This window comes from Embiotoca jacksoni, unplaced genomic scaffold (assembly GCF_022577435.1).
Source record: "Embiotoca jacksoni isolate LCO1_2020_lvr unplaced genomic scaffold, fEmbJac1.0.p SCAF_10, whole genome shotgun sequence".
In the NCBI taxonomy this organism is placed as follows: domain Eukaryota; kingdom Metazoa; phylum Chordata; class Actinopteri; family Embiotocidae; genus Embiotoca; species Embiotoca jacksoni.
This window is the reverse complement of record NW_027185230.1, coordinates 11,267,170-11,292,739: the sequence shown is the minus strand read 5'-3', so window position 1 is coordinate 11,292,739 and position 25,570 is coordinate 11,267,170. Positions and strand designations below refer to the sequence as shown.

General features: G+C 36.8%; 2 protein-coding genes across 2 annotated transcripts in view; one reads left to right on the top strand and one right to left on the bottom strand.

The window, feature by feature from the left end:
* Positions 1-11,244: 11,244 nt before the first annotated feature.
* LOC138208568 (polyubiquitin-C) lies at positions 11,245-14,043 on the top strand. The gene is made up of 2 exons (XM_069166546.1): positions 11,245-11,329; positions 12,305-14,043. Exon 2 carries the CDS (start codon positions 12,312-12,314, stop codon positions 13,683-13,685), a length of 1,374 nt encoding a protein of 457 aa, XP_069022647.1. The 5' UTR covers positions 11,245-11,329; positions 12,305-12,311; the 3' UTR covers positions 13,686-14,043.
* A 1,803-nt stretch (positions 14,044-15,846) lies between these two features.
* The window catches only part of slc4a5b (solute carrier family 4 member 5b), a 33,585-nt gene continuing 23,861 nt past the window's right edge, over positions 15,847-25,570 (bottom strand). Inside the window, exons 19-27 of the mRNA XM_069166505.1 lie at positions 24,749-24,910; positions 24,415-24,593; positions 23,365-23,437; positions 23,195-23,263; positions 22,548-22,721; positions 22,160-22,324; positions 20,754-20,866; positions 19,287-19,339; positions 15,847-15,884 (exon numbers count right to left, since the gene is read on the bottom strand). Of these exons, the coding sequence (XP_069022606.1) occupies positions 20,756-20,866; positions 22,160-22,324; positions 22,548-22,721; positions 23,195-23,263; positions 23,365-23,437; positions 24,415-24,593; positions 24,749-24,910 (933 nt within the window). The 3' untranslated portion in view covers positions 15,847-15,884; positions 19,287-19,339; positions 20,754-20,755. The remainder of the gene's footprint in view (positions 15,885-19,286; positions 19,340-20,753; positions 20,867-22,159; positions 22,325-22,547; positions 22,722-23,194; positions 23,264-23,364; positions 23,438-24,414; positions 24,594-24,748; positions 24,911-25,570) is intronic.

Sequence of the window (25,570 nt, the reverse complement as noted above, 5' to 3'; positions counted from 1 at the left end):
GTCGTCCAAAATATCATTAAAAAGTCATACTATAACATGTCGTCCAAAATATCATTAAAAAGTCATACTATAACATGTCGTCCAAAATATCATGAAAAAGTCATACTATATATAGCATGTCGTCCAAAATATCATTAAAAAGTCAAACTATAGCATGTCGTCCAAATTATCATTAAAAAGTCATACTACAGCATGTCGTCCAAAATATCATTAAAAAGTCATACTATATATAGCATGTCGTCCAAAATATCATTAAAAAGTCAAACTATAGCATGTCGTCCAAATTATCATTAAAAAGTCATACTATAGCATGTCGTCCAAAATATCATTAAAAAGTCATACTATAACATGTCGTCCAAAATATCATTAAAAAGTCATACTATATATAGCATGTCGTCCAAAATATCATTAAAAAGTCATACTATATATAGCATGTCGTCCAAAATATCATTAAAAAGTCATACTATAGCATGTCGTCCAAATTATCATTAAAAAGTCATACTATAACATGTCGTCCAAAATATCATTAAAAAGTCATACTATAACATGTCGTCCAAATTATCATTAAAAAGTCATACTATAACATGTCGTCCAAAATATCATTAAAAAGTCATACTATAACATGTCGTCCAAATTATCATTAAAAAGTCATACTATAACATGTCGTCCAAAATATCATTAAAAAGTCATACTATAACATGTCGTCCAAATTATCATCAAAAAGTCATACTATATATAGCATGTCGTCCAAAATATCATTAAAAAGTCAAACTATAGCATGTCGTCCAAATTATCATTAAAAAGTCATACTACAGCATGTCGTCCAAAATATCATTAAAAAGTCATACTATAACATGTCGTCCAAAATATCATTAAAAAGTCATACTATAACATGTCGTCCAAAATATCATGAAAAAGTCATACTATATATAGCATGTCGTCCAAAATATCATTAAAAAGTCAAACTATAGCATGTCGTCCAAATTATCATTAAAAAGTCATACTACAGCATGTCGTCCAAAATATCATTAAAAAGTCATACTATATATAGCATGTCGTCCAAAATATCATTAAAAAGTCAAACTATAGCATGTCGTCCAAATTATCATTAAAAAGTCATACTATAGCATGTCGTCCAAAATATCATTAAAAAGTCATACTATAACATGTCGTCCAAAATATCATTAAAAAGTCATACTATATATAGCATGTCGTCCAAAATATCATTAAAAAGTCATACTATATATAGCATGTCGTCCAAAATATCATTAAAAAGTCAAACTATAGCATGTCGTCCAAATTATCATTAAAAAGTCATACTATATATAGCATGTCGTCCAAAATATCATTAAAAAGTCAAACTACAGCATGTCGTCCAAAATATCATTAAAAAGTCATACTATATATAGCATGTCATCCAAAATATCATTAAAAAGTCATACTATATATAGCATGTCGTCCAAAATATCATTAAAAAGTCATACTATATATAGCATGTCGTCCAAAATATCATTAAAAAGTCAAACTATAGCATGTCGTCCAAAATATCATTAAAAAGTCATACTACAGCATGTCGTCCAAAATATCATTAAAAAGTCATACTATAACATGTCGTCCAAAATATCATTAAAAAGTCATACTACAGCATGTCGTCCAAAATATCATTAAAAAGTCATACTATAACATGTCGTCCAAAATATCATTAAAAAGTCATACTATAACATGTCGTCCAAAATATCATTAAAAAGTCATACTATAACATGTCGTCCAAAATATCATTAAAAAGTCATACTACAGCATGTCGTCCAAAATATCATTAAAAAGTCATACTATAACATGTCGTCCAAAATATCATTAAAAAGTCATACTATAACATGTCGTCCAAAATATCATTAAAAAGTCATACTACAGCATGTCGTCCAAAATATCATTAAAAAGTCAAACTATAGCATGTCGTCCAAAATATCATTAAAAAGTCAAACTATAGCATGTCGTCCAAATTATCATTAAAAAGTCATACTATATATAGCATGTCGTCCAAAATATCATTAAAAAGTCAAACTATAGCATGTCGTCCAAAATATCATTAAAAAGTCATACTATAACATGTCGTCCAAAATATCATTAAAAAGTCATACTACAGCATGTCGTCCAAAATATCATTAAAAAGTCATACTATAACATGTCGTCCAAAATATCATTAAAAAGTCATACTATAGCATGTCGTCCAAATTATCATTAAAAAGTCAAACTATAGCATGTCGTCCAAATTATCATTAAAAAGTCATACTATAGCATGTCGTCCAAAATATCATTAAAAAGTCATACTATAACATGTCGTCCAAAATATCATTAAAAAGTCATACTACAACATGTCGTCCAAAATATCATTAAAAAGTCAAACTATAGCATGTCATCCAAATTATCATTAAAAAGTCATACTATATATAGCATGTCGTCCAAAATATCATTAAAAAGTCAAACTATAACATGTCGTCCAAAATATCATTAAAAAGTCATACTATAACATGTCGTCCAAAATATCATTAAAAAGTCATACTATATATAGCATGTCGTCCAAAATATCATTAAAAAGTCAAACTATAACATGTCGTCCAAAATATCATTAAAAAGTCAAACTATAACATGTCGTCCAAAATATCATTAAAAAGTCAAACTATAACATGTCGTCCAAATTATCATTAAAAATTCATACTATAACATGTCGTCCAAAATATCATTAAAAAGTCATACTATAACATGTCGTCCAAATTATCATCAAAAAGTCATACTATATATAGCATGTCGTCCAAAATATCATTAAAAAGTCAAACTATAGCATGTCGTCCAAATTATCATTAAAAAGTCATACTACAGCATGTCGTCCAAAATATCATTAAAAAGTCATACTATAACATGTCGTCCAAATTATCATTAAAAAGTCATACTACAGCATGTCGTCCAAAATATCATTAAAAAGTCAAACTATAGCATGTCGTCCAAATTATCATTAAAAAGTCATACTACAGCATGTCGTCCAAAATATCATTAAAAAGTCATACTATATATAGCATGTCGTCCAAAATATCATTAAAAAGTCAAACTATAGCATGTCGTCCAAATTATCATTAAAAAGTCATACTATATATAGCATGTCGTCCAAAATATCATTAAAAAGTCAAACTATAGCATGTCGTCCAAATTATCATTAAAAAGTCATACTATAACATGTCGTCCAAAATATCATTAAAAAGTCATACTATAACATGTCGTCCAAATTATCATTAAAAAGTCATACTATAACATGTCGTCCAAAATATCATTAAAAAGTCATACTATAACATGTCGTCCAAATTATTATCAAAAAGTCATACTATATATAGCATGTCGTCCAAAATATCATTAAAAAGTCAAACTATAGCATGTCGTCCAAATTATCATTAAAAAGTCATACTACAGCATGTCGTCCAAAATATCATTAAAAAGTCATACTATAACATGTCGTCCAAAATATCATTAAAAAGTCATACTATAACATGTCGTCCAAAATATCATGAAAAAGTCATACTATATATAGCATGTCGTCCAAAATATCATTAAAAAGTCAAACTATAGCATGTCGTCCAAATTATCATTAAAAAGTCATACTACAGCATGTCGTCCAAAATATCATTAAAAAGTCATACTATATATAGCATGTCGTCCAAAATATCATTAAAAAGTCAAACTATAGCATGTCGTCCAAATTATCATTAAAAAGTCATACTATAGCATGTCGTCCAAAATATCATTAAAAAGTCATACTATAACATGTCGTCCAAAATATCATTAAAAAGTCATACTATAACATGTCGTCCAAAATATCATTAAAAAGTCAAACTATAGCATGTCGTCCAAATTATCATTAAAAAGTCATACTACAGCATGTCGTCCAAAATATCATTAAAAAGTCATACTATAACATGTCGTCCAAAATATCATTAAAAAGTCATACTATAACATGTCGTCCAAAATATCATGAAAAAGTCATACTATATATAGCATGTCGTCCAAAATATCATTAAAAAGTCAAACTATAGCATGTCGTCCAAATTATCATTAAAAAGTCATACTACAGCATGTCGTCCAAAATATCATTAAAAAGTCATACTATATATAGCATGTCGTCCAAAATATCATTAAAAAGTCAAACTATAGCATGTCGTCCAAATTATCATTAAAAAGTCATACTATAGCATGTCGTCCAAAATATCATTAAAAAGTCATACTATAACATGTCGTCCAAAATATCATTAAAAAGTCATACTATATATAGCATGTCGTCCAAAATATCATTAAAAAGTCATACTATATATAGCATGTCGTCCAAAATATCATTAAAAAGTCATACTATAGCATGTCGTCCAAATTATCATTAAAAAGTCATACTATAACATGTCGTCCAAAATATCATTAAAAAGTCATACTATAACATGTCGTCCAAATTATCATTAAAAAGTCATACTATAACATGTCGTCCAAAATATCATTAAAAAGTCATACTATAACATGTCGTCCAAATTATCATTAAAAAGTCATACTATAACATGTCGTCCAAAATATCATTAAAAAGTCATACTATAACATGTCGTCCAAATTATCATCAAAAAGTCATACTATATATAGCATGTCGTCCAAAATATCATTAAAAAGTCAAACTATAGCATGTCGTCCAAATTATCATTAAAAAGTCATACTACAGCATGTCGTCCAAAATATCATTAAAAAGTCATACTATAACATGTCGTCCAAAATATCATTAAAAAGTCATACTATAACATGTCGTCCAAAATATCATGAAAAAGTCATACTATATATAGCATGTCGTCCAAAATATCATTAAAAAGTCAAACTATAGCATGTCGTCCAAATTATCATTAAAAAGTCATACTACAGCATGTCGTCCAAAATATCATTAAAAAGTCATACTATATATAGCATGTCGTCCAAAATATCATTAAAAAGTCAAACTATAGCATGTCGTCCAAATTATCATTAAAAAGTCATACTATAGCATGTCGTCCAAAATATCATTAAAAAGTCATACTATAACATGTCGTCCAAAATATCATTAAAAAGTCATACTATATATAGCATGTCGTCCAAAATATCATTAAAAAGTCATACTATATATAGCATGTCGTCCAAAATATCATTAAAAAGTCAAACTATAGCATGTCGTCCAAATTATCATTAAAAAGTCATACTATATATAGCATGTCGTCCAAAATATCATTAAAAAGTCAAACTACAGCATGTCGTCCAAAATATCATTAAAAAGTCATACTATATATAGCATGTCATCCAAAATATCATTAAAAAGTCATACTATATATAGCATGTCGTCCAAAATATCATTAAAAAGTCATACTATATATAGCATGTCGTCCAAAATATCATTAAAAAGTCAAACTATAGCATGTCGTCCAAAATATCATTAAAAAGTCATACTACAGCATGTCGTCCAAAATATCATTAAAAAGTCATACTATAACATGTCGTCCAAAATATCATTAAAAAGTCATACTACAGCATGTCGTCCAAAATATCATTAAAAAGTCATACTATAACATGTCGTCCAAAATATCATTAAAAAGTCATACTATAACATGTCGTCCAAAATATCATTAAAAAGTCATACTATAACATGTCGTCCAAAATATCATTAAAAAGTCATACTACAGCATGTCGTCCAAAATATCATTAAAAAGTCATACTATAACATGTCGTCCAAAATATCATTAAAAAGTCATACTATAACATGTCGTCCAAAATATCATTAAAAAGTCATACTACAGCATGTCGTCCAAAATATCATTAAAAAGTCAAACTATAGCATGTCGTCCAAAATATCATTAAAAAGTCAAACTATAGCATGTCGTCCAAATTATCATTAAAAAGTCATACTATATATAGCATGTCGTCCAAAATATCATTAAAAAGTCAAACTATAGCATGTCGTCCAAAATATCATTAAAAAGTCATACTATAACATGTCGTCCAAAATATCATTAAAAAGTCATACTACAGCATGTCGTCCAAAATATCATTAAAAAGTCATACTATAACATGTCGTCCAAAATATCATTAAAAAGTCATACTATAGCATGTCGTCCAAATTATCATTAAAAAGTCAAACTATAGCATGTCGTCCAAATTATCATTAAAAAGTCATACTATAGCATGTCGTCCAAAATATCATTAAAAAGTCATACTATAACATGTCGTCCAAAATATCATTAAAAAGTCATACTACAACATGTCGTCCAAAATATCATTAAAAAGTCACACTATAGCATGTCATCCAAATTATCATTAAAAAGTCATACTATATATAGCATGTCGTCCAAAATATCATTAAAAAGTCAAACTATAACATGTCGTCCAAAATATCATTAAAAAGTCATACTATAACATGTCGTCCAAAATATCATTAAAAAGTCATACTATATATAGCATGTCGTCCAAAATATCATTAAAAAGTCAAACTATAACATGTCGTCCAAAATATCATTAAAAAGTCAAACTATAACATGTCGTCCAAAATATCATTAAAAAGTCAAACTATAACATGTCGTCCAAATTATCATTAAAAAGTCATACTATAACATGTCGTCCAAAATATCATTAAAAAGTCATACTATAACATGTCGTCCAAATTATCATCAAAAAGTCATACTATATATAGCATGTCGTCCAAAATATCATTAAAAAGTCAAACTATAGCATGTCGTCCAAATTATCATTAAAAAGTCATACTACAGCATGTCGTCCAAAATATCATTAAAAAGTCATACTATAACATGTCGTCCAAATTATCATTAAAAAGTCATACTACAGCATGTTGTCCAAAATATCATTAAAAAGTCAAACTATAGCATGTCGTCCAAATTATCATTAAAAAGTCATACTACAGCATGTCGTCCAAAATATCATTAAAAAGTCATACTATATATAGCATGTCGTCCAAAATATCATTAAAAAGTCAAACTATAGCATGTCGTCCAAATTATCATTAAAAAGTCATACTATATATAGCATGTCGTCCAAAATATCATTAAAAAGTCAAACTATAGCATGTCGTCCAAATTATCATTAAAAAGTCATACTATAACATGTCGTCCAAAATATCATTAAAAAGTCATACTATAACATGTCGTCCAAATTATCATTAAAAAGTCATACTATAACATGTCGTCCAAAATATCATTAAAAAGTCATACTATAACATGTCGTCCAAATTATCATCAAAAAGTCATACTATATATAGCATGTCGTCCAAAATATCATTAAAAAGTCAAACTATAGCATGTCGTCCAAATTATCATTAAAAAGTCATACTACAGCATGTCGTCCAAAATATCATTAAAAAGTCATACTATAACATGTCGTCCAAAATATCATTAAAAAGTCATACTATAACATGTCGTCCAAAATATCATGAAAAAGTCATACTATATATAGCATGTCGTCCAAAATATCATTAAAAAGTCAAACTATAGCATGTCGTCCAAATTATCATTAAAAAGTCATACTACAGCATGTCGTCCAAAATATCATTAAAAAGTCATACTATATATAGCATGTCGTCCAAAATATCATTAAAAAGTCAAACTATAGCATGTCGTCCAAATTATCATTAAAAAGTCATACTATAGCATGTCGTCCAAAATATCATTAAAAAGTCATACTATAACATGTCGTCCAAAATATCATTAAAAAGTCATACTATATATAGCATGTCGTCCAAAATATCATTAAAAAGTCATACTATATATAGCATGTCGTCCAAAATATCATTAAAAAGTCAAACTATAGCATGTCGTCCAAATTATCATTAAAAAGTCATACTATATATAGCATGTCGTCCAAAATATCATTAAAAAGTCAAACTACAGCATGTCGTCCAAAATATCATTAAAAAGTCATACTATATATAGCATGTCATCCAAAATATCATTAAAAAGTCATACTATATATAGCATGTCGTCCAAAATATCATTAAAAAGTCATACTATATATAGCATGTCGTCCAAAATATCATTAAAAAGTCAAACTATAGCATGTCGTCCAAAATATCATTAAAAAGTCATACTACAGCATGTCGTCCAAAATATCATTAAAAAGTCATACTATAACATGTCGTCCAAAATATCATTAAAAAGTCATACTACAGCATGTCGTCCAAAATATCATTAAAAAGTCATACTATAACATGTCGTCCAAAATATCATTAAAAAGTCATACTATAACATGTCGTCCAAAATATCATTAAAAAGTCATACTATAACATGTCGTCCAAAATATCATTAAAAAGTCATACTACAGCATGTCGTCCAAAATATCATTAAAAAGTCATACTATAACATGTCGTCCAAAATATCATTAAAAAGTCATACTATAACATGTCGTCCAAAATATCATTAAAAAGTCATACTACAGCATGTCGTCCAAAATATCATTAAAAAGTCAAACTATAGCATGTCGTCCAAAATATCATTAAAAAGTCAAACTATAGCATGTCGTCCAAATTATCATTAAAAAGTCATACTATATATAGCATGTCGTCCAAAATATCATTAAAAAGTCAAACTATAGCATGTCGTCCAAAATATCATTAAAAAGTCATACTATAACATGTCGTCCAAAATATCATTAAAAAGTCATACTACAGCATGTCGTCCAAAATATCATTAAAAAGTCATACTATAACATGTCGTCCAAAATATCATTAAAAAGTCATACTATAGCATGTCGTCCAAATTATCATTAAAAAGTCAAACTATAGCATGTCGTCCAAATTATCATTAAAAAGTCATACTATAGCATGTCGTCCAAAATATCATTAAAAAGTCATACTATAACATGTCGTCCAAAATATCATTAAAAAGTCATACTACAACATGTCGTCCAAAATATCATTAAAAAGTCAAACTATAGCATGTCATCCAAATTATCATTAAAAAGTCATACTATATATAGCATGTCGTCCAAAATATCATTAAAAAGTCAAACTATAACATGTCGTCCAAAATATCATTAAAAAGTCATACTATAACATGTCGTCCAAAATATCATTAAAAAGTCATACTATATATAGCATGTCGTCCAAAATATCATTAAAAAGTCAAACTATAACATGTCGTCCAAAATATCATTAAAAAGTCAAACTATAACATGTCGTCCAAAATATCATTAAAAAGTCAAACTATAACATGTCGTCCAAATTATCATTAAAAAGTCATACTACAGCATGTCTTCCAAAATATGAAAAAAAGTCGGAAAATGGAAGTCATCCAAAATGTCATAAAAAAGTCGGAAAATGGACGTCAAAATCTGGACTTTGTCGCATAGCATTATCGGTAGTAAAAAATGTCTCAGGCTGCAGGAACCCATGATGCCTATCCGGGAACTGAGACAAAAACTACATCATTTTTACGGTATCAACAACTCAATTTAGACCCTGAATCCTCCACACGTGGAAGAATAATTTATTAAGAAACTCGTGGAAAACATCCAGCTGACAGTGTTTATTTAAAAAAAACAAAAAAAAAACAGAATCTGGTCAGAAAGAAGTGCAAAGAAAAGGAAATAAATTGTACCCGTATGGAAGAATTACTGCGAACCGTAGCAGGGAGCAGCAGAACTTACAGGAGTGACGAGTAGAAGAGATGCTGTTTACCATCTGCACACAAGAGGGCGCTGACGCAAATACAACTGGATGCCTGAAAACCTGCAGAAGAAAATCTAGAAGGACAGAGGATTCTGTTCAAAAGAATATCTTTATATTAGTACTCGATAACCACCGAGAACTGTTTTTCTGTCCACTTCACATTAAATGTGTCTGTGAATGGCTTTTACTTGAGACAATCAAAGCAATTCACACAAGCAATGTTGGTTATGGTGAAAGGCATGCAGACTGATGATGTGTCAACTCCACAAATACCTTCTCTGTGTTTTCATCATCTGGATTTTATGGAGAAAAAAAATGTACAAAAGAAAATCGTGAGTCGCTCTGAACATCTGAACTCATCAACCGAACACCTCAGTCCACCCATCTCACCAACAGCAAAGGAAACTCACTTTGAAATGATAAACGACATCTATCCTCGTGCAGAGGTCCTGAGAAGAAGATTTAACATTGGAAAAAAAACAAACTGTATTTTTTGTGATTCTGATATTTAGGGTTTCAAACATTATAAGAACTCTAAATCTCCCAAATTAATATTTAATGAGATCAAAATTTTAGATATATTACAAGGCCAAAAAAGAAAAGAAATGCTGGGTAACGTTATAATATTATGGCTAAACGATTCCTCGCAGATTCATTCATGTCAGACTACAACTTAACTTCTCAGTCTTCATCAATTAATTCATAAATTTTAAGAAAGCTTAAAAATGAGTAAAAGCTGAACAACCCTTGAAAGTCTACAGTCACATCCAGAAAAGGCTTCCTGATTAGATATCTGATCTCTTTAGTTATTTTTGCTTGTCTTCTTTTCTTTAATTTAATTATTGTTGTTCTTTTTATTTATCTATTTTCTGTTGTAAGTACTGTTTGTACTTAAAAAATAATATTAGCGCAGTCTATAATATATTGTTTGTCCTGTATAATTTCTTGTATATGCCAAATATGATTTAAATAAAATTAAAATATATATATATATAAAAAAAACCTTCACCACCTTTGTGCTGGTTTTAACTTTGAGGTTGTGTGGCATTATTTCTGATATTATTATCAAGTTTGCATGTATATTTTCTTCATTTGTAAGACAGACATTTTGTATTTTGGTTGGAAAATACAAACGAGAGTCATACAACAACTAATAATGATAATTTAAAGTTATTAAATTGTGTCCTCTCTGTTGGGAAAATGTATCAATAATTTATTTATCATTTATTTTGTCAAAGTATTACTGCCAACCGTTTCCTGTTTCTTGCGCAAGGCCACGGTCTACATCCGCGTCGATCTTCTTTGTAAACTCTCTCTTCCGATGGCCATTGCCTTTTTTTTTTTCTAAATTAAATTAAAACGTTGGGTTTTTTTTTTTTTTTTTTTTTTTTTTTTACCGAGAGTATTCTTTTGTTTAATTACGAAAAAAAAAAAAAAAAAAAAAAAACGTCATGGCGTGTTCGTAGATAATTATATTTTATATAGTTCCGCCGGGTGGAACAGCGGAAGGATACCGGCCTCGCTGCGTATAAATACCGCTCGGCTGCTCCTCCTTCGTTAAACAGCAGGCAGAATCCGGAGGAGCAAACAACGAACACCGCTGGGAACAATTTGCTTGTACGTAATTAGCATTTTCTTTCTTTTTTCTTTTAAAGACTAATTATAATTTTTTTTTTATTTATTTTTTTTTTTTAGGCTAAATTCATCGTATGTGATGTTATTTGTGATGAATTTGTCTAAATTTAGCCGTTGGTCCCGAATGAATCGAGGTTACGTCAGCTGTTAGGGGAGCTAATGAGGCTAATTTTGAGGCCCGCGCGAAGCGAAAACGAAGCCAAGCCGTGGCCTTAATCAGAATTCGGTGTTTTAATTCACACGATAATATCCGTAAAGATTAACCTTAAAAGACGTTTAATGGACCGAGGATTGCTTTTTTTTGTGTGTGTGTGTGGCCAAGCTGTCTACAAAACGCCGGTCATTTCTGGCGACTTCCGGTTATCTTAGCTTGTTGGCTTCACCGGCGGTTAGCCTGTTTATCGGCTCGACAGTTGAACGGAAAACGCCCGTTCACCGGAAACAACCGAACGGCCTTTCCGCTGTAATTGGTTGTTTGTTTTTTTTTAGTCGTAAACCGTACAAGTTGTGTCGGTGAATGGAGACGCAAATCTTCGAAGAAAAGGGTGGCGCGTGTCGCGGCCTAATTTTACTGCAACGTCAGCTGACTGTTAGCCTAGCAACGTAGCTCGGTGATGATGCATATTTTTTTTGCTCGCACGAAACGTTGAATGACGTCATCTTTACAACATCAAACTTTAATGACAAACTATATATACAGTGAGTTATTGATCAGCAGATTAATTTAGAATCATTAGTTTTAGCCTAATATATATATATATATATATATATATATATTTTTTTTTTTTTTTTTTTTTTTTTCCCCCTGCTGTCATTCTTTAACCCTGAAACAGGTTTGACAGGTTTTGCAGTTTCATTCACTGAATCCTGTACAGACCAAAACTTAAATTATCTTGCAATTACAACTCCTTTACTTACTGACTTAAAATAATTAAGTTTTGTATTTTCTCTTTATAGTGTCAAAATGCAGATCTTTGTGAAGACCCTGACCGGGAAAACCATCACCTTGGAGGTGGAGCCCAGTGACACCATCGAGAACGTCAAGGCAAAGATCCAAGATAAGGAAGGCATTCCTCCTGATCAGCAGCGTCTCATCTTCGCTGGCAAACAGCTTGAAGACGGCCGCACCCTCTCTGACTACAACATCCAGAAGGAGTCCACCCTCCACCTGGTGCTGCGTCTGAGGGGAGGCATGCAGATCTTTGTGAAGACCCTCACTGGCAAGACCATCACCCTGGAGGTGGAGCCCAGTGACAGCATCGAGAACGTCAAGGCAAAGATCCAAGATAAGGAAGGCATCCCTCCTGACCAGCAGCGTCTCATCTTCGCTGGCAAACAGCTGGAAGACGGCCGCACCCTCTCCGACTACAACATCCAGAAGGAGTCCACCCTCCATCTTGTTCTCCGCCTTCGTGGAGGCATGCAGATCTTTGTGAAGACCCTCACTGGCAAGACCATCACCCTGGAGGTGGAGCCAAGTGACAGCATCGAGAACGTCAAGGCAAAGATCCAAGATAAGGAAGGCATCCCTCCTGACCAGCAGCGTCTCATCTTTGCCGGCAAACAGCTGGAAGACGGCCGCACCCTCTCCGACTACAACATCCAGAAGGAGTCCACCCTCCACCTGGTGCTGCGTCTCCGCGGTGGCATGCAGATCTTTGTGAAGACCCTGACCGGTAAGACCATCACCCTGGAGGTGGAGCCCAGTGACAGCATTGAGAACGTCAAGGCAAAGATCCAAGATAAGGAAGGCATCCCTCCTGACCAGCAGCGTCTCATCTTCGCCGGCAAACAGCTGGAAGACGGCCGCACCCTCTCCGACTACAACATCCAGAAGGAGTCCACCCTCCATCTTGTTCTGCGTCTTCGTGGAGGGATGCAGATCTTTGTGAAGACCCTGACCGGTAAGACCATCACCCTGGAGGTGGAGCCAAGCGACACCATCGAGAATGTCAAGGCAAAGATCCAAGATAAGGAAGGCATCCCTCCTGACCAGCAGCGTCTCATCTTCGCCGGCAAACAGCTTGAAGACGGCCGCACCCTCTCCGACTACAACATCCAGAAGGAGTCCACCCTCCACCTGGTGCTGCGTCTGAGGGGAGGCATGCAGATCTTTGTGAAGACCCTCACTGGCAAGACCATCACCCTGGAGGTGGAGCCCAGTGACAGCATCGAGAACGTCAAGGCAAAGATCCAAGATAAGGAAGGCATCCCTCCTGACCAGCAGCGTCTCATCTTTGCCGGCAAACAGCTGGAAGACGGCCGCACCCTCTCCGACTACAACATCCAGAAGGAGTCCACCCTCCATCTGGTGCTGCGTCTGAGGGGAGGAAACTAAGCTGAAGTCCATCTCCCGCTGATGTGTTCAGAGCGCTCCTCCAATTCGTTGTCACTCATTCCTTTTTTTTTTTTTAAACATTTAAATAAAGTTTGAGCATTCCTGAAGTTTGAATTGTTTGGCTGTTTAATAATTTCACTTTTGCTTTAGCCTGAATTTGTGTACCAGAAAACAAAACGTATGATGATGATAGAACTGGAAAGTTGTTGTGGTTAAAGTGCTAAATGTTCACTGGCAGGTTAAAGTCCAATTTATCTGAAACCTGAAGTTAATAAGTTTTTATTATAACGTTAAGGCAGAGCATTTAATTCCTGCTGTTCCAACTGTTTAAAACAAATAAAAAGCCTTCTTTTTGTCACATGGTTGTTTGATTATTTCACAGTTAAGCAGAAAAAGTCTTCGCAGCCTTTTTGAATTCTCATTGATAAACTTGTCCTGATAAACCAAAGTAGTGCTGAGATAATAGAATATTTTAAACTTTAGTTTACGGTGTTCCTACTTTAATTTCTATCCGGCATCGATCAAGTACATTTACTGGAGTACAAGTGCAAACTTTATGCACTATTATTTTTAATTGCATTAAGATTTTACACACAAAACACGAGCTTATATTAAATGCAATTGCTAAAGATAGAAAAACTGATGTATAAAAGGTTGTAATAAAGTATAATGGAGTACTAGCCACATTAGTTGGGTACTCCTTAAGCTAAGTGACATTTTTAAATGCAGGGGTAGTATTTAAATTGCAGTATTTATTTTTTATTGAGAAAAAGCATTAAATTTGCTTTTTTTCAGAAATTTCTGATAGGACCTCACTTGATATTTTATTCCTATTTTTCCTGCATTTGTGTTTGTCAATAATAAAATTTAATTAAATGTAAAATTACAAAAAATATTACATTTCCAACTGCACAGCATCACAGAAATTAACCATTATTAAAAATGATCTGATCAACTGTTTTAACACTAGAGTCATTCATAATATTTAAAAATAGTTCCATTTTTACAAATAAAACTAAACAAACAAAAGGAAGTCACACAGAGCATTTCCTTACCTTTTCAAATTAAAAGCATGACAGACGTATGGAGCGCTGCGTAGTACAGCTTCCTGGCTTTGGGAAAAATATGCCTGTCTCCATGTCTGATTGTCACCAGCATAGAAACCAGAAGTCAGTGCAAAGCCCGCCCAAGTCCAGGTGATTGACAGCTCATCCTTTCAAGTAAAAGCAAAAACAGTAACAATAGAGGGGAAGCAAAAGCAATAGAGAAATGCAAAGACAATACAGTTAAAACAAAAACAATCCGGTTAAAGCAATATTTTTTTTAAACTTTGTTATTTGTCTTTATATTTCCATATTCATTTCCTGAATCATCCCAATAATAAATCTGTAAAAGAATAAATTCTCTATTATGGCACTCCTATCGCGCCACGCAAAATGAGTGTAAAAATCTGAAGAGACCCAACAGTTGTTTAAATGTGTTTTTTTTATTACACGTTTTGGGGGCTTTACATCCAGAAGATACTTAAAACATGATGAAAAATCAGCCTCCTCTCTACATCTCTTTAAATGCGCAAGAAAATTAAAGAATTTAGACAAACAAATGAGGGGACAGCAGTACTGAGGCCGATAACACGGGGTCACGGAGGGGTCACGTGTTTATGAACACGTTTTGGTTGTTTCTTTCTATCGGTGTCTTTACAGGAAGCTGCTTTTTAAAGCGTCAGGTTGGATGGAGGAGAAACTAAAATGTGACGAAGGTGCAGGTGATGGTCAGTATGCAACACTTTGCACCTTCCCCCTGTGCGTGTGTGTGTGTGTGTGTGTGTGTGTGTGTGTGTGCGTGTGTGTGTGCGTGTGTGTGTGTGTGTGTGTACGTACGTGTGTGTGTGTTTGTGTTTACAGAATGGTTTCGGCGCAGCGGTCGGCGCACTGCAGCTTCCTGTGACAGTCTGTGTGTGTTTCAGGCGGAGGAGGAGGCGGAGGATAAGGCGGATGAAGGAGGTGCTGGGAGTAGAGGCCGGACTCCTCGCGGTCCGACTCCAACCGGATTCTGACGTGGGGAACGGCGGGCTGACGTGGCAGCCAGCGGAGCGGCGGCGGAGACGGCGGCGGAGACGGCGGGTCGGCGGAGTCGAGGCTCGTCTGGGAGTGGGCAGGTGAGGAGGGGGGGCAGGAGATCTTCAGGTGCAGAGTGATGCTGAAGAACAGTGGCGGTGGAACACTTTAACTCTCCGTCTCACACGCACGCACCCACGCGCACACACACACACACACACACACACAGACAGACAGACAGACAGATTCCAGTTTATTAGGAACACCGAGCTCAAACCAGCAATTCTTCCCTCCATGATGGTTATTAAGTGTTTCATTGGCTCTATTTGTCTTTATTTAACTCGTTAAAGACTTTGAGATTCAGACCCCAAAATACTTTTTACTTGTAAAAGGAAGTCAGTATAATACCTCACAACAGGCAGAGCAATATATTTTGGAGTTATATTCTTTTATGAGTCGACTCCTGATACAGTCTGAGAATTTTACTCCATAAATATCATAGGTGTCGATATTAAGGTAAAACCTCAAATTTAAACCGACATAAAATCAGAAAGGGCCTGAAGTTTGTAGTGTAGGATTTAAATGCATTCAAACTGCATTAAAAAAATGGGGGTATAAATGGATTAAAGCAGCGCAGCTAAAACTGATCACTCTCGAGCCATAAAACGTGTTAAAATATTCACGTTGCAGACCAAAAAAAAAAAAAAGGTTCAGAAAAAGGAAGTTGAGAATTTGGGGCATTTTTTGCTTGAAGAAATGCCAAAGTTGATTATTTAACTGTCAAAATAGTATGCGATTCATTTTCTGTCAATCAATAATCTGTCGTTGCATTGTTAGAAGAATGAATACAACCACTAGCCATGAGAATAAACACACTAACCATCTGAAACGTGTGTTAAAACAGCAACAGTCCTCCAAATCCTCAGAAATAAAACGGTCAAAGTAGTTTATTTTGAAACTCCATTCTCTAAATCGTCCATGAAGTAGACTCGACACTTCTCTAAAACGGTGTGATGAAAGGGAGGATTTGCTGCGGGAGATTTGTGTTCGATTCAGCTCGGCGTTCCTAATAAACTGAGTACACGTCCAAGCTGAAGAATATACAGAGCGGGAGAAGAGAAGCTTGACGTCACATCCGTTTTGATACTGTGCGCTTTGCATCAGTGAAGGTGCAGCGTGTTCCATGAAAAAAAACAAAAAAAAACCACTCAATAATGTTTTAATTTGTGTGGATAAAAGCAGAGGATTGTATCGGTCAGACTGTAGGGGGCGCTGCGCCACCAAGGAAACAACAAAGAGGCCGTCAGACTGGGAGGTGGAGGAGGGAGCGAAGGGGCTGATGAAGGGAAGAGGAGACTAAATAAAGCACGTGGGGCGGAGTTACAACAACAACAACAACAACAACAACAAAAAGGGATTCTGGGAAATGTTATCAAAGATTGGATTCAGAGGAGAGACAGAAAAACAAACGAGCCGCAACTGCGCGTTTTGAAACAGCAGAGATGGACGAAGGTAAAAATCGCACATTAGGAGCGACTTGCGTCGACAGGTGCTCGGCAGGTAAACGAGACGTTAAACGGCAGCGGTCGTGCAGAAACACAAAGAGGATGACGCGCGGGAGAAGTCGTGGAAATAGGGAGTGTTGTTCGAGCGCTTTCTGCTTCACTGAATTTACGTGAGCTTCAACCACTTTTAAAAAGAAACAACCAACATCCTGTCACAAAAAAATACACTTGTAGACGGTAAAACGGAGAGGAGCGGGGGGGAGGGAGAACGTAGAGCAGATTCACTTCTGAAGGGCCGACACCTCGGACCATATTTACTTTTTTTTTTTTTTTTTTTTAATAACGGTAACAGTGAGGCGTTTTTCTGTCAGTTTTCCTTTTTTCCTGACGTTTTGTTTAGATCCACTCGAGAGTACAGTGTGTAACAGGAAGTATCGCAATAATTAATGCAAATATCAACAATATTTGCGAGAGCGTGCAATGTTGTTAACTTAAGTTGCCAATTTGTGAATTCCTGCAATTTTACCGCAAAAAAAAAGAAGAAAAGAAAATCACTACGAACTTTGTAAATTCCTTCGCAAGAAAAGCTGCTGTAAAATGTACCTTTTTTTTGTCATTTTTAATCGCAACAATTACCACAAAAAAGAAATGCCAAAGTTGATTATGTAACTGTCAAAACGGTATGCGATTCATTTTCTGTCAATCAATAATCTGTCGTTGCATTGTTAGAAGAACGAATACAACCACCAGCCATGAGAATAAACACACTAACCATCTGAAACGTGTGTCAAAACAGCCACAGTCCTCCAAATCCTCAGAAATAAAACTGTCAAAGTAGTTTATTTTGAGACGACTTGGAAGTGGCGTTAAATTTGAGAGGTTTTCAAAACGCGAGGCGACACCCCGGGACGGCGGGGAGCGGAGGGGGACGAGGGACAGGTGGAGGCAGGTTTTCCTGAAAACACAGGGTTTGAACTGATTAGAGCACCAGCAGTGGCTCCGAAAACGCAGAGGAAATTAAAGGAGAATTCTGCGTTATTTCAGCCTGCTGTGTCTCTCAGGAGAGTCAAGATAACTCTTTTTTATTTTTTTATTTTTGTACTTTCCATCTCTGTTTGAAGAGATTTCGGGAAACGTGGCGTCACAAAGTCCACGATACAAAAGTGGAAATAAACTGGAATTATCCTTTTAAAAGTACTTTCAAACTGGATTATCGTAGTTTGCGCCAAAAAAAAAAAAAAAATCTAATTTTTCTTGCGGTCAGAAGTTACGTTTTTAAATTTGTAAAATAAATCTGTATTGGACGAACTTAAGAACTAAATTTATTTACAAAAAAAAGTGTTCGTGAAACCGGCTCCTGAACCTGCCTGAGAATCGTCACATTTATAGGTTTCCTTCAGCATCACGTGAAACCCCACTGTTAGCGGTCTGCACATTCAGGAGCACGCTGCAAACAGAAGCTGCTAACGGCTAATTCGGCTACTTTAAACGGTGCACAGATGTAAACAAATGCTAACTTAAAAAAAGGCTAACCTGTTTCACAAAGCATTATGGGAAGTGTAGCGGGAGGAGCTCACGGTGTCAAACCGGATGATTGAAAACATGTTCGGTTTCCTGCACTGAGCACTGAATTATCTCGCTTTTTATATATATATATGTGTGTATATATGTATGTATATATATATGTGTGTGTGTGTGTGTGTGTGTACATATATATATATATATATATATATATATATATATATATATATATATATAATCTCTACTGTACACGCTCGAAAAGGCAAAAAAAAAAACCAACGCAAGCAGTTCAAATATAGTCTACAATTAAAAATGCGGAAAGTCTAAAAATCGCTTTTCCCCGACATACTGTACATGTAAATACAAGCGATGCAGCAGCTGAGGACGGAGCAGGATGTGCGTTTCTGTGCTGTGACTACGTGTTCGGGTGTCTGGAGGCGACGGCGCTGCGTTCCCAGCTCCTGTCGGGTGAATACGTCAGATCACTGTAGGGCACGTGCAGTTTCAGCACACAGTACCTGCGGTCGAGCTCGTTCTGGTCGGACGTGACGGTGGAGTACGGGTTCGTCTCCTGTGGGAGGGGGAGTGGGGGGGTGGGGGGGGTGGGGGGGCGTTAGGCAGACGCAGAGAGAGAACGAGTGCACACGTGTACAGAGCGACATGGAATACAAAACACACAGACACACAAGGGAGATAATTAAGATGAATAAAACCATCAAAAACAGATTCCTAAACCCCCCCACCCCCTCCCCCGCTGAACATTTTACACGCCAACGGGTCAAAGATCGAAACTCTGGACAACTGATGAGTCTTAGATTTAACTGGTGGCCATCTTTGAAGCCGTGGTTGCGTTTATCCACACAGAGATTTAATGACGAAGGTCAGTGAGTTCAGAGAGTGTTTCTTATGAACGCAGCGCAGCGACGCACACGGAGCAGCAGGAAGCAACGACCTCCACGAGGAAGTATTGCGAGTGTCGTCTCTCGATCGACGTCAGCTCCAGAGTTCCCCACGTTAACGTGACCGCCGGTACGTGAATGTTTTGTGATTTCACCGCGGACCTGAAAACTGGAGCACAGAGAACATCAAGATTTTGGGGTCAGACTTCTGTAAATGTTCAACAGAGATCCTCGAAACGCTTCAGAAAGTCTGCAGCGATGAAGCGACGAGCCGGGCGAGGTGTTCTGAGAGACGTTCAACGTTTCAAGAGGAGGCGGAGCTTCACCGTCCAAGACCGAAGAAGACGCGTCGGGTCAGGAGACACCGGGTGGGTTTTCTTTGACGTCGGCAGTGGTTGTGTCACCGTGAATTCGTTCCCCCAGGGTCAGACTGTCAACACCGATTTCCACTGGGACCTTCTGAGGCGTCTGAGGGGAAAACATTCCCTGTGAACCGCCTGAACTGTGGCGCCATGGCAACGGTGGTTCTCCAACATGACAACACGCCCGCTCACAGTCGAGAAGAGGAATCTGTGGAAATCACTGCATGGACTCAGGAACACTTGGTTTAAAGCGGGTGTCTTGAAGACTTTGTTCCCCAAAAATGTAAAAAAAAAATTTCCCTGCTCCAGTTTCAGGTCTGCGGTGAAATCACAAAATGCTCCTGTACCAATGGTCACGTTAACGTGCGTCACTGTGCTGCGTTCAACAGGAACACCCTCATATTTGCATATTAAAGTGATAGATTTATATTGCATAATATTTCTCACTGAACTCCTCCTTTAAAATGTTTCGACTTCCACAAGCTTGAGACTGCTCTGTAGTTGTGTAGCATTAAAATAAACTGACAAAAACACGTGTGCACAATGAAATATTGTAAATATGTCAAATTGAAATTCAAGTAAATTCTAAAACCAAAGTGAAATCTATTAAAAAAAGAAGAAAAAAAAAAAGGGCTCTATTAGCACTCTAACAATCACATCAAATATCTAAATCTCAAATCATACAGACACAATGAGAGGTGGAGGAGCCGGTCGGTGTACTCACAATCAGGGGTCTGTTTTTTGGGTGGAAGGGGTAACGTGGGCGGGGTCAGGCTGGGGGCGGGGCTCTATGAACTCCATTTGAAGGGTCACCGGAGGCGGGACGGGGCTGTCGGGCTGAGAGAGAGGAAGCGGTCGGCATGCAGGACAAGAAACGGGGACCTCACAGAACGAGGCTGGATCGGCTCCGTGTTTTTGTTACTGTCGTGAAAATGTGCCACCGAGCTTGTTGAAAAAAAAAAACCCCAAAAAAACCTACCTTCCTCCATCACCATGACAACACTGCACTTTATCTGGATTCAGTCCTACATACAGCATCCTGCTGCCCCAAATACTCATTAAATGTGGATGAATGCGCTGCGTTGGAAATGCACTATTCCCTCCTGGTAAGAACATTTTTGAGCCTTAAAAAGAAAAAGGACTAAATTGTATTTTGAAGATGTTTTAAGGCCTTTTAACAGCTAGAAGTCCGAACCAAGGTTCGTGTTTTTGTTCCACTGTACAAAGAGACCACTGTAAACATTTAATCTGGTTAGTCATCACCCGTCGATTTGTGAACGGCCGTTATGAAGCTTCGATTTCGGAATTTGTCCGTCACCGTCTTGCTAGTTCGGAGCAGTTTGGAGCGGGAAGTGACCATATTTGGCCCCGCCCTCAAACACAACTTTTTGAAGCTTATTTTCTAATTGATAATGGGATTATCTTCAGATGGAACGCCAGAAAACCAATAAGAAGGAGGGATTTTAGCTAACTATTTATGAGAGAAGTTGAATGGGAGTCTTTGAAAATCGGCGCTTTTTTTTAAACCAACTTCTAGTGGCACTCGGTGGTATTGCAGTTTCAGACACTTCTGCATGGGCCTAATTTTTCAGACCTGGATGCCACGTCCTCTTTTATATACTATCCTGTCGACAGTCATGAGACAGGAGTTTTGGGGTTTCGAATGAACTGTGTGAACTGTTAAAGCTACATTTGTCGACAGCAGCAAAAATACAGAGCAGCACCAGCCTTCTCCTTCGACGAGGATCATCACGACTGTCCTCACACCAGGAGCACCTTCAGGTCTTTACTGTTAAATTAGGACTGAAGCAGGGACATGAAGGACACAAGTAAGACAGTTTCTAAAGGGTCGGGACAGACAGACACACTAACAGGCGGACGGACAGACACGTAGACTGTAGTAAGTGTTATACAGTGCCTTTTCAGCAACACTGTGGAACAGAGAGGAGAAACATACAGTATTAGTGGACACCTCCAACAACAGATGGAGCGACACACATTTAAATACACAGCGACTACCAAGAAAACAAAAAAGAGACGACAACTCAGCAACTTCTGGGGGATTACAGCGGTGGAGTAGCCGTTACTTGGGTTTAATTTTCCGTCTCGTTTTTTTTTTCCCCCCCTCACCTCCTCGTCGCTCTCCGGCTCCACCGCCTTCTTTTCTTTCTTCTTCTTCTTCTCGTCCTCCTTCTTCTTCTTGTCCTTGTCGGGCAGGATGTCGTCCAGCCAGGCCAAGTCGTGCTGCGAGAAAACCAGATCGAGCAGCTTGCGAACGAGCAGCAGACCCAGAATCTAGACGCGGCGGAAAGGGGGGTGGGGGGTCGATTAGCTCCAGATAAACAGGCTCATAAAAGATTTGTTTTTTTAATTGCTCGAATTATGATTCTCTTGAATCTAAGAAAAAAAAAAAAAAACTGTCAGACTAGAAAGTGTTTCCCCCACGACACCATGACGTCACCAGAAAACCAGCCTGTAACAAATAACATACCTTGATAAACAGAGCGACAACACTCACCATCACTGGGAAGATGATGGCCAGGAAGGTGGACTTGAGGATCCAGAGGACGGCCAGGCAGATGATCTGGACCAGGGTGAAGAGATGGACGCGTCTCAGCGGGACGTGACGCAGGAAAGAGAAGTCTGGCTGGTGTTTGGACGGCATCAGGTACAGCTTGATCCGCTCCCAGAACTGGAACAGATTGAATAACCCAAGATGTTATCGGGAGTTAATGAAACTGAATATATTCACTTAGATTTTGGACCATTCAAACAAAACAAAAGAAGACGTGAGCTGAAATTTCAGTAAATCACTGACAGCGTATTTATTTATTTCCTTACTTTTTTTTTTTTTTTTTAATGTCCCAGAAGGTAAATATCTTTGGTCACATTTCTTTGAAAAACAAACGTAATGCATCCTAATCTGTCCTCTTCTTCCACCAGGTGGCGGTATTTCTCCATTTCTCTCTCTTTTCAAATTCTAGTTGTGAATTTTCCATCACCAGAAATGTGAGCACACTGAAGATAAACAGATTTGATTTCAATGTTGTTCCTTTTTGTCAATAAATTTACATATGTGCTCCTTTCAATTTTTTTTAACATTTTATTTAGTACAATATGTTACGTGAAGTTAAACTGGAAATATGAACATGATCTTCAACACACCTGGATGCCACTCAGTGAGGCCACTCCCATGTAGAGGAAGACTCCGTAGAGGACGGGCATGGGGATGTACTGCGTTGAACAGAGCGTCGAAAGGGTTAAAGGTAAAAGCGTGTGATGCAATAGGAAACATCAGGTCAAATATTCTTTGATAGTGTCGGCGGTTAACTGACCTGCAGGACGGGAGCGAGGAAGACGGAGAGTCCCGTCAGAACGAACACCAGGATGCCGGTCAGCCTCTGCTCTCTGGAAAGGACACGGTATTATTTTATTATTATTATTATTATTATTATTATTTTATTATTGCATGAAGTGGAAAATAATCCAAAACACTCATCTAGTTTCAGGATAGTGAAAGAGTTCATTCCGGGTCTTTAAAAACAACAGCAGTGCTGCGTACCAAACTCTTAGATATTTATAACACCCACTCAATTCAATACTATCTTGCATTAAGAAATGCTTCATCATTTGGTACCAGATTTCAATACGCAGACTCAACGTAGCTTGATTTAAATATCACCTTTTATACACGGATGAAGCTCAAGAGTGCTTCACGTGAAAACAAAAGCACACACACTCACAAAAAGCAAGCAGACAAACAACCGAACAGAACGATACCTTTAAAAAAAAAAAAAAAAAAAAAAAAAAGTGTGAAAATAATAAAAGTGTAGATGAAAGAAAATGCAGGACTTAAAAGTACAACAATAAAGCAACGCTTTGAAAATCAATTAATAAAAATGAGTAAAATGGAATAAACACCAAGGATAAAAACAACCTGGGTGACACTCTGCCCCTCTAAATTGCATGAAAACTACCGATGTGTTTGTTTTAAGTTTATTGCAATGAAAAAGGATTTTATACAATTTGTATCCAAAAAAAGTACCTAGCGATACCTAACTGCAAAACAACAGGTCGAAAAATAAAAGCTAGCATCTCTCGATAGCCTGCATGTGATGCATTTGGGAGCGACAGAAAAAAAAAAAAACCTTGGTGAAACTCTCCCCCTCTAAACCGCATGAAATCTGAAGATTTGTGTCGTGTAAGTTTCTTGCGGTTAAAATGAATTTTATAAAACTTTTTTACTGAAAAAAACTCATATCGTATCTTAACTCCATGTCTGGCTTCATCATTTCTCTCGATGATAACCGTGTAGGCGAAAAGGATGCTGCCGAGAGCTCCAATGAAAGCAGGTAAGTAGACTTTCAGTTACGGACGGTTCTCACCTGACCCCCAGGAACTGCGGCTGCTCTCCGGGGGCGCTCGATTCGCTCTCCATCTTCAGGGAGTCGATGTGCGCGATGGAGATGACGGTGGCTGCTACGTACCAGGGCAGACCCATGAAGGAGCACACCGCCATGAGCACACCCACCCAGAACAGGTCCAGGTGGTAGCCGCAGCCTTTCTGCGATCGGTACAGTGAGGAAATAAAATGAAGTGAAAAAGCGTTTCGAAAGGTCCAATCGGGACAAAAGAAAAACACGTTCATAGTTTCCTGTAAATCAAAATCATCCTTTTCTAATGTTTTCGGGGGCCGCCGTCTCCTTCGTGTTTGCCGACCTTCAGTTTGTTTTCGTTGCGGTTGACGATGACGGCGCTGATCTGCTGGTCCATGAAGATGAGGATGGTGACGAGGAGGGCGGGGACGAAGCTGGCCAGATACCACCACCAGGGGTTCTTACCGAACGGCATCACCAGCCAGCCACGGTCGACACGAGTCGGCTGCATCACACACACACACACACACACACACACACACACACACACACACACACACACACACACACACACACACACACACACACACACACACAAAGTGATGAGGAATAAATACAGAACAAAGGCGTGGAGGTGATCAAATCGAGACAGGTGTACACGGAGGTGGAAGAAGTCCGGATCATCTACGTACAGTTTTAGATTGTTAACACAGATGCATCAATTATGAGTCAAAGTGGAGCTAGTTTGAAATAGTTAGTACGAGAGACCAGAGTTTCCCCAACATGTGGTGCGTGGACCACCGTAGGCACGAGTGGGTCCACCTGGTGGTACAAATGCGCTTTGTCATTAAGGACAAAAGTTATTTCATAACCACGTCACATGAAAATGATGTAAAAAAAAAAAAAAAAAAAAAGTGTCTCCCTGGACTGTAAAGACATTTTGCAAATCATCATAAATCTTGTGTGTTTTCAAATTTGTGCAAAATAAAAAATAAAATCCAAAACTTTAAAGTTGTACTCAAGTACAGCAATTTAATACATGTATTCAAGTACTTTTCATGACTGCTTGCATGCACATAGAAAAGAACAACAACACTTACACCGGCCGAAGGGTAACCATTCATTCGAAGTCAAAGTGTAATAAATGGAAACATATATCGACACA

What these genes read in the sequence shown, in the direction of transcription:
- LOC138208568 (XM_069166546.1), top strand. Translation starts at nt 12,312, where the DNA reads ATGCAGATCTTTGTGAAGACCCTGACCGGGAAAACCATCACCTTGGAG.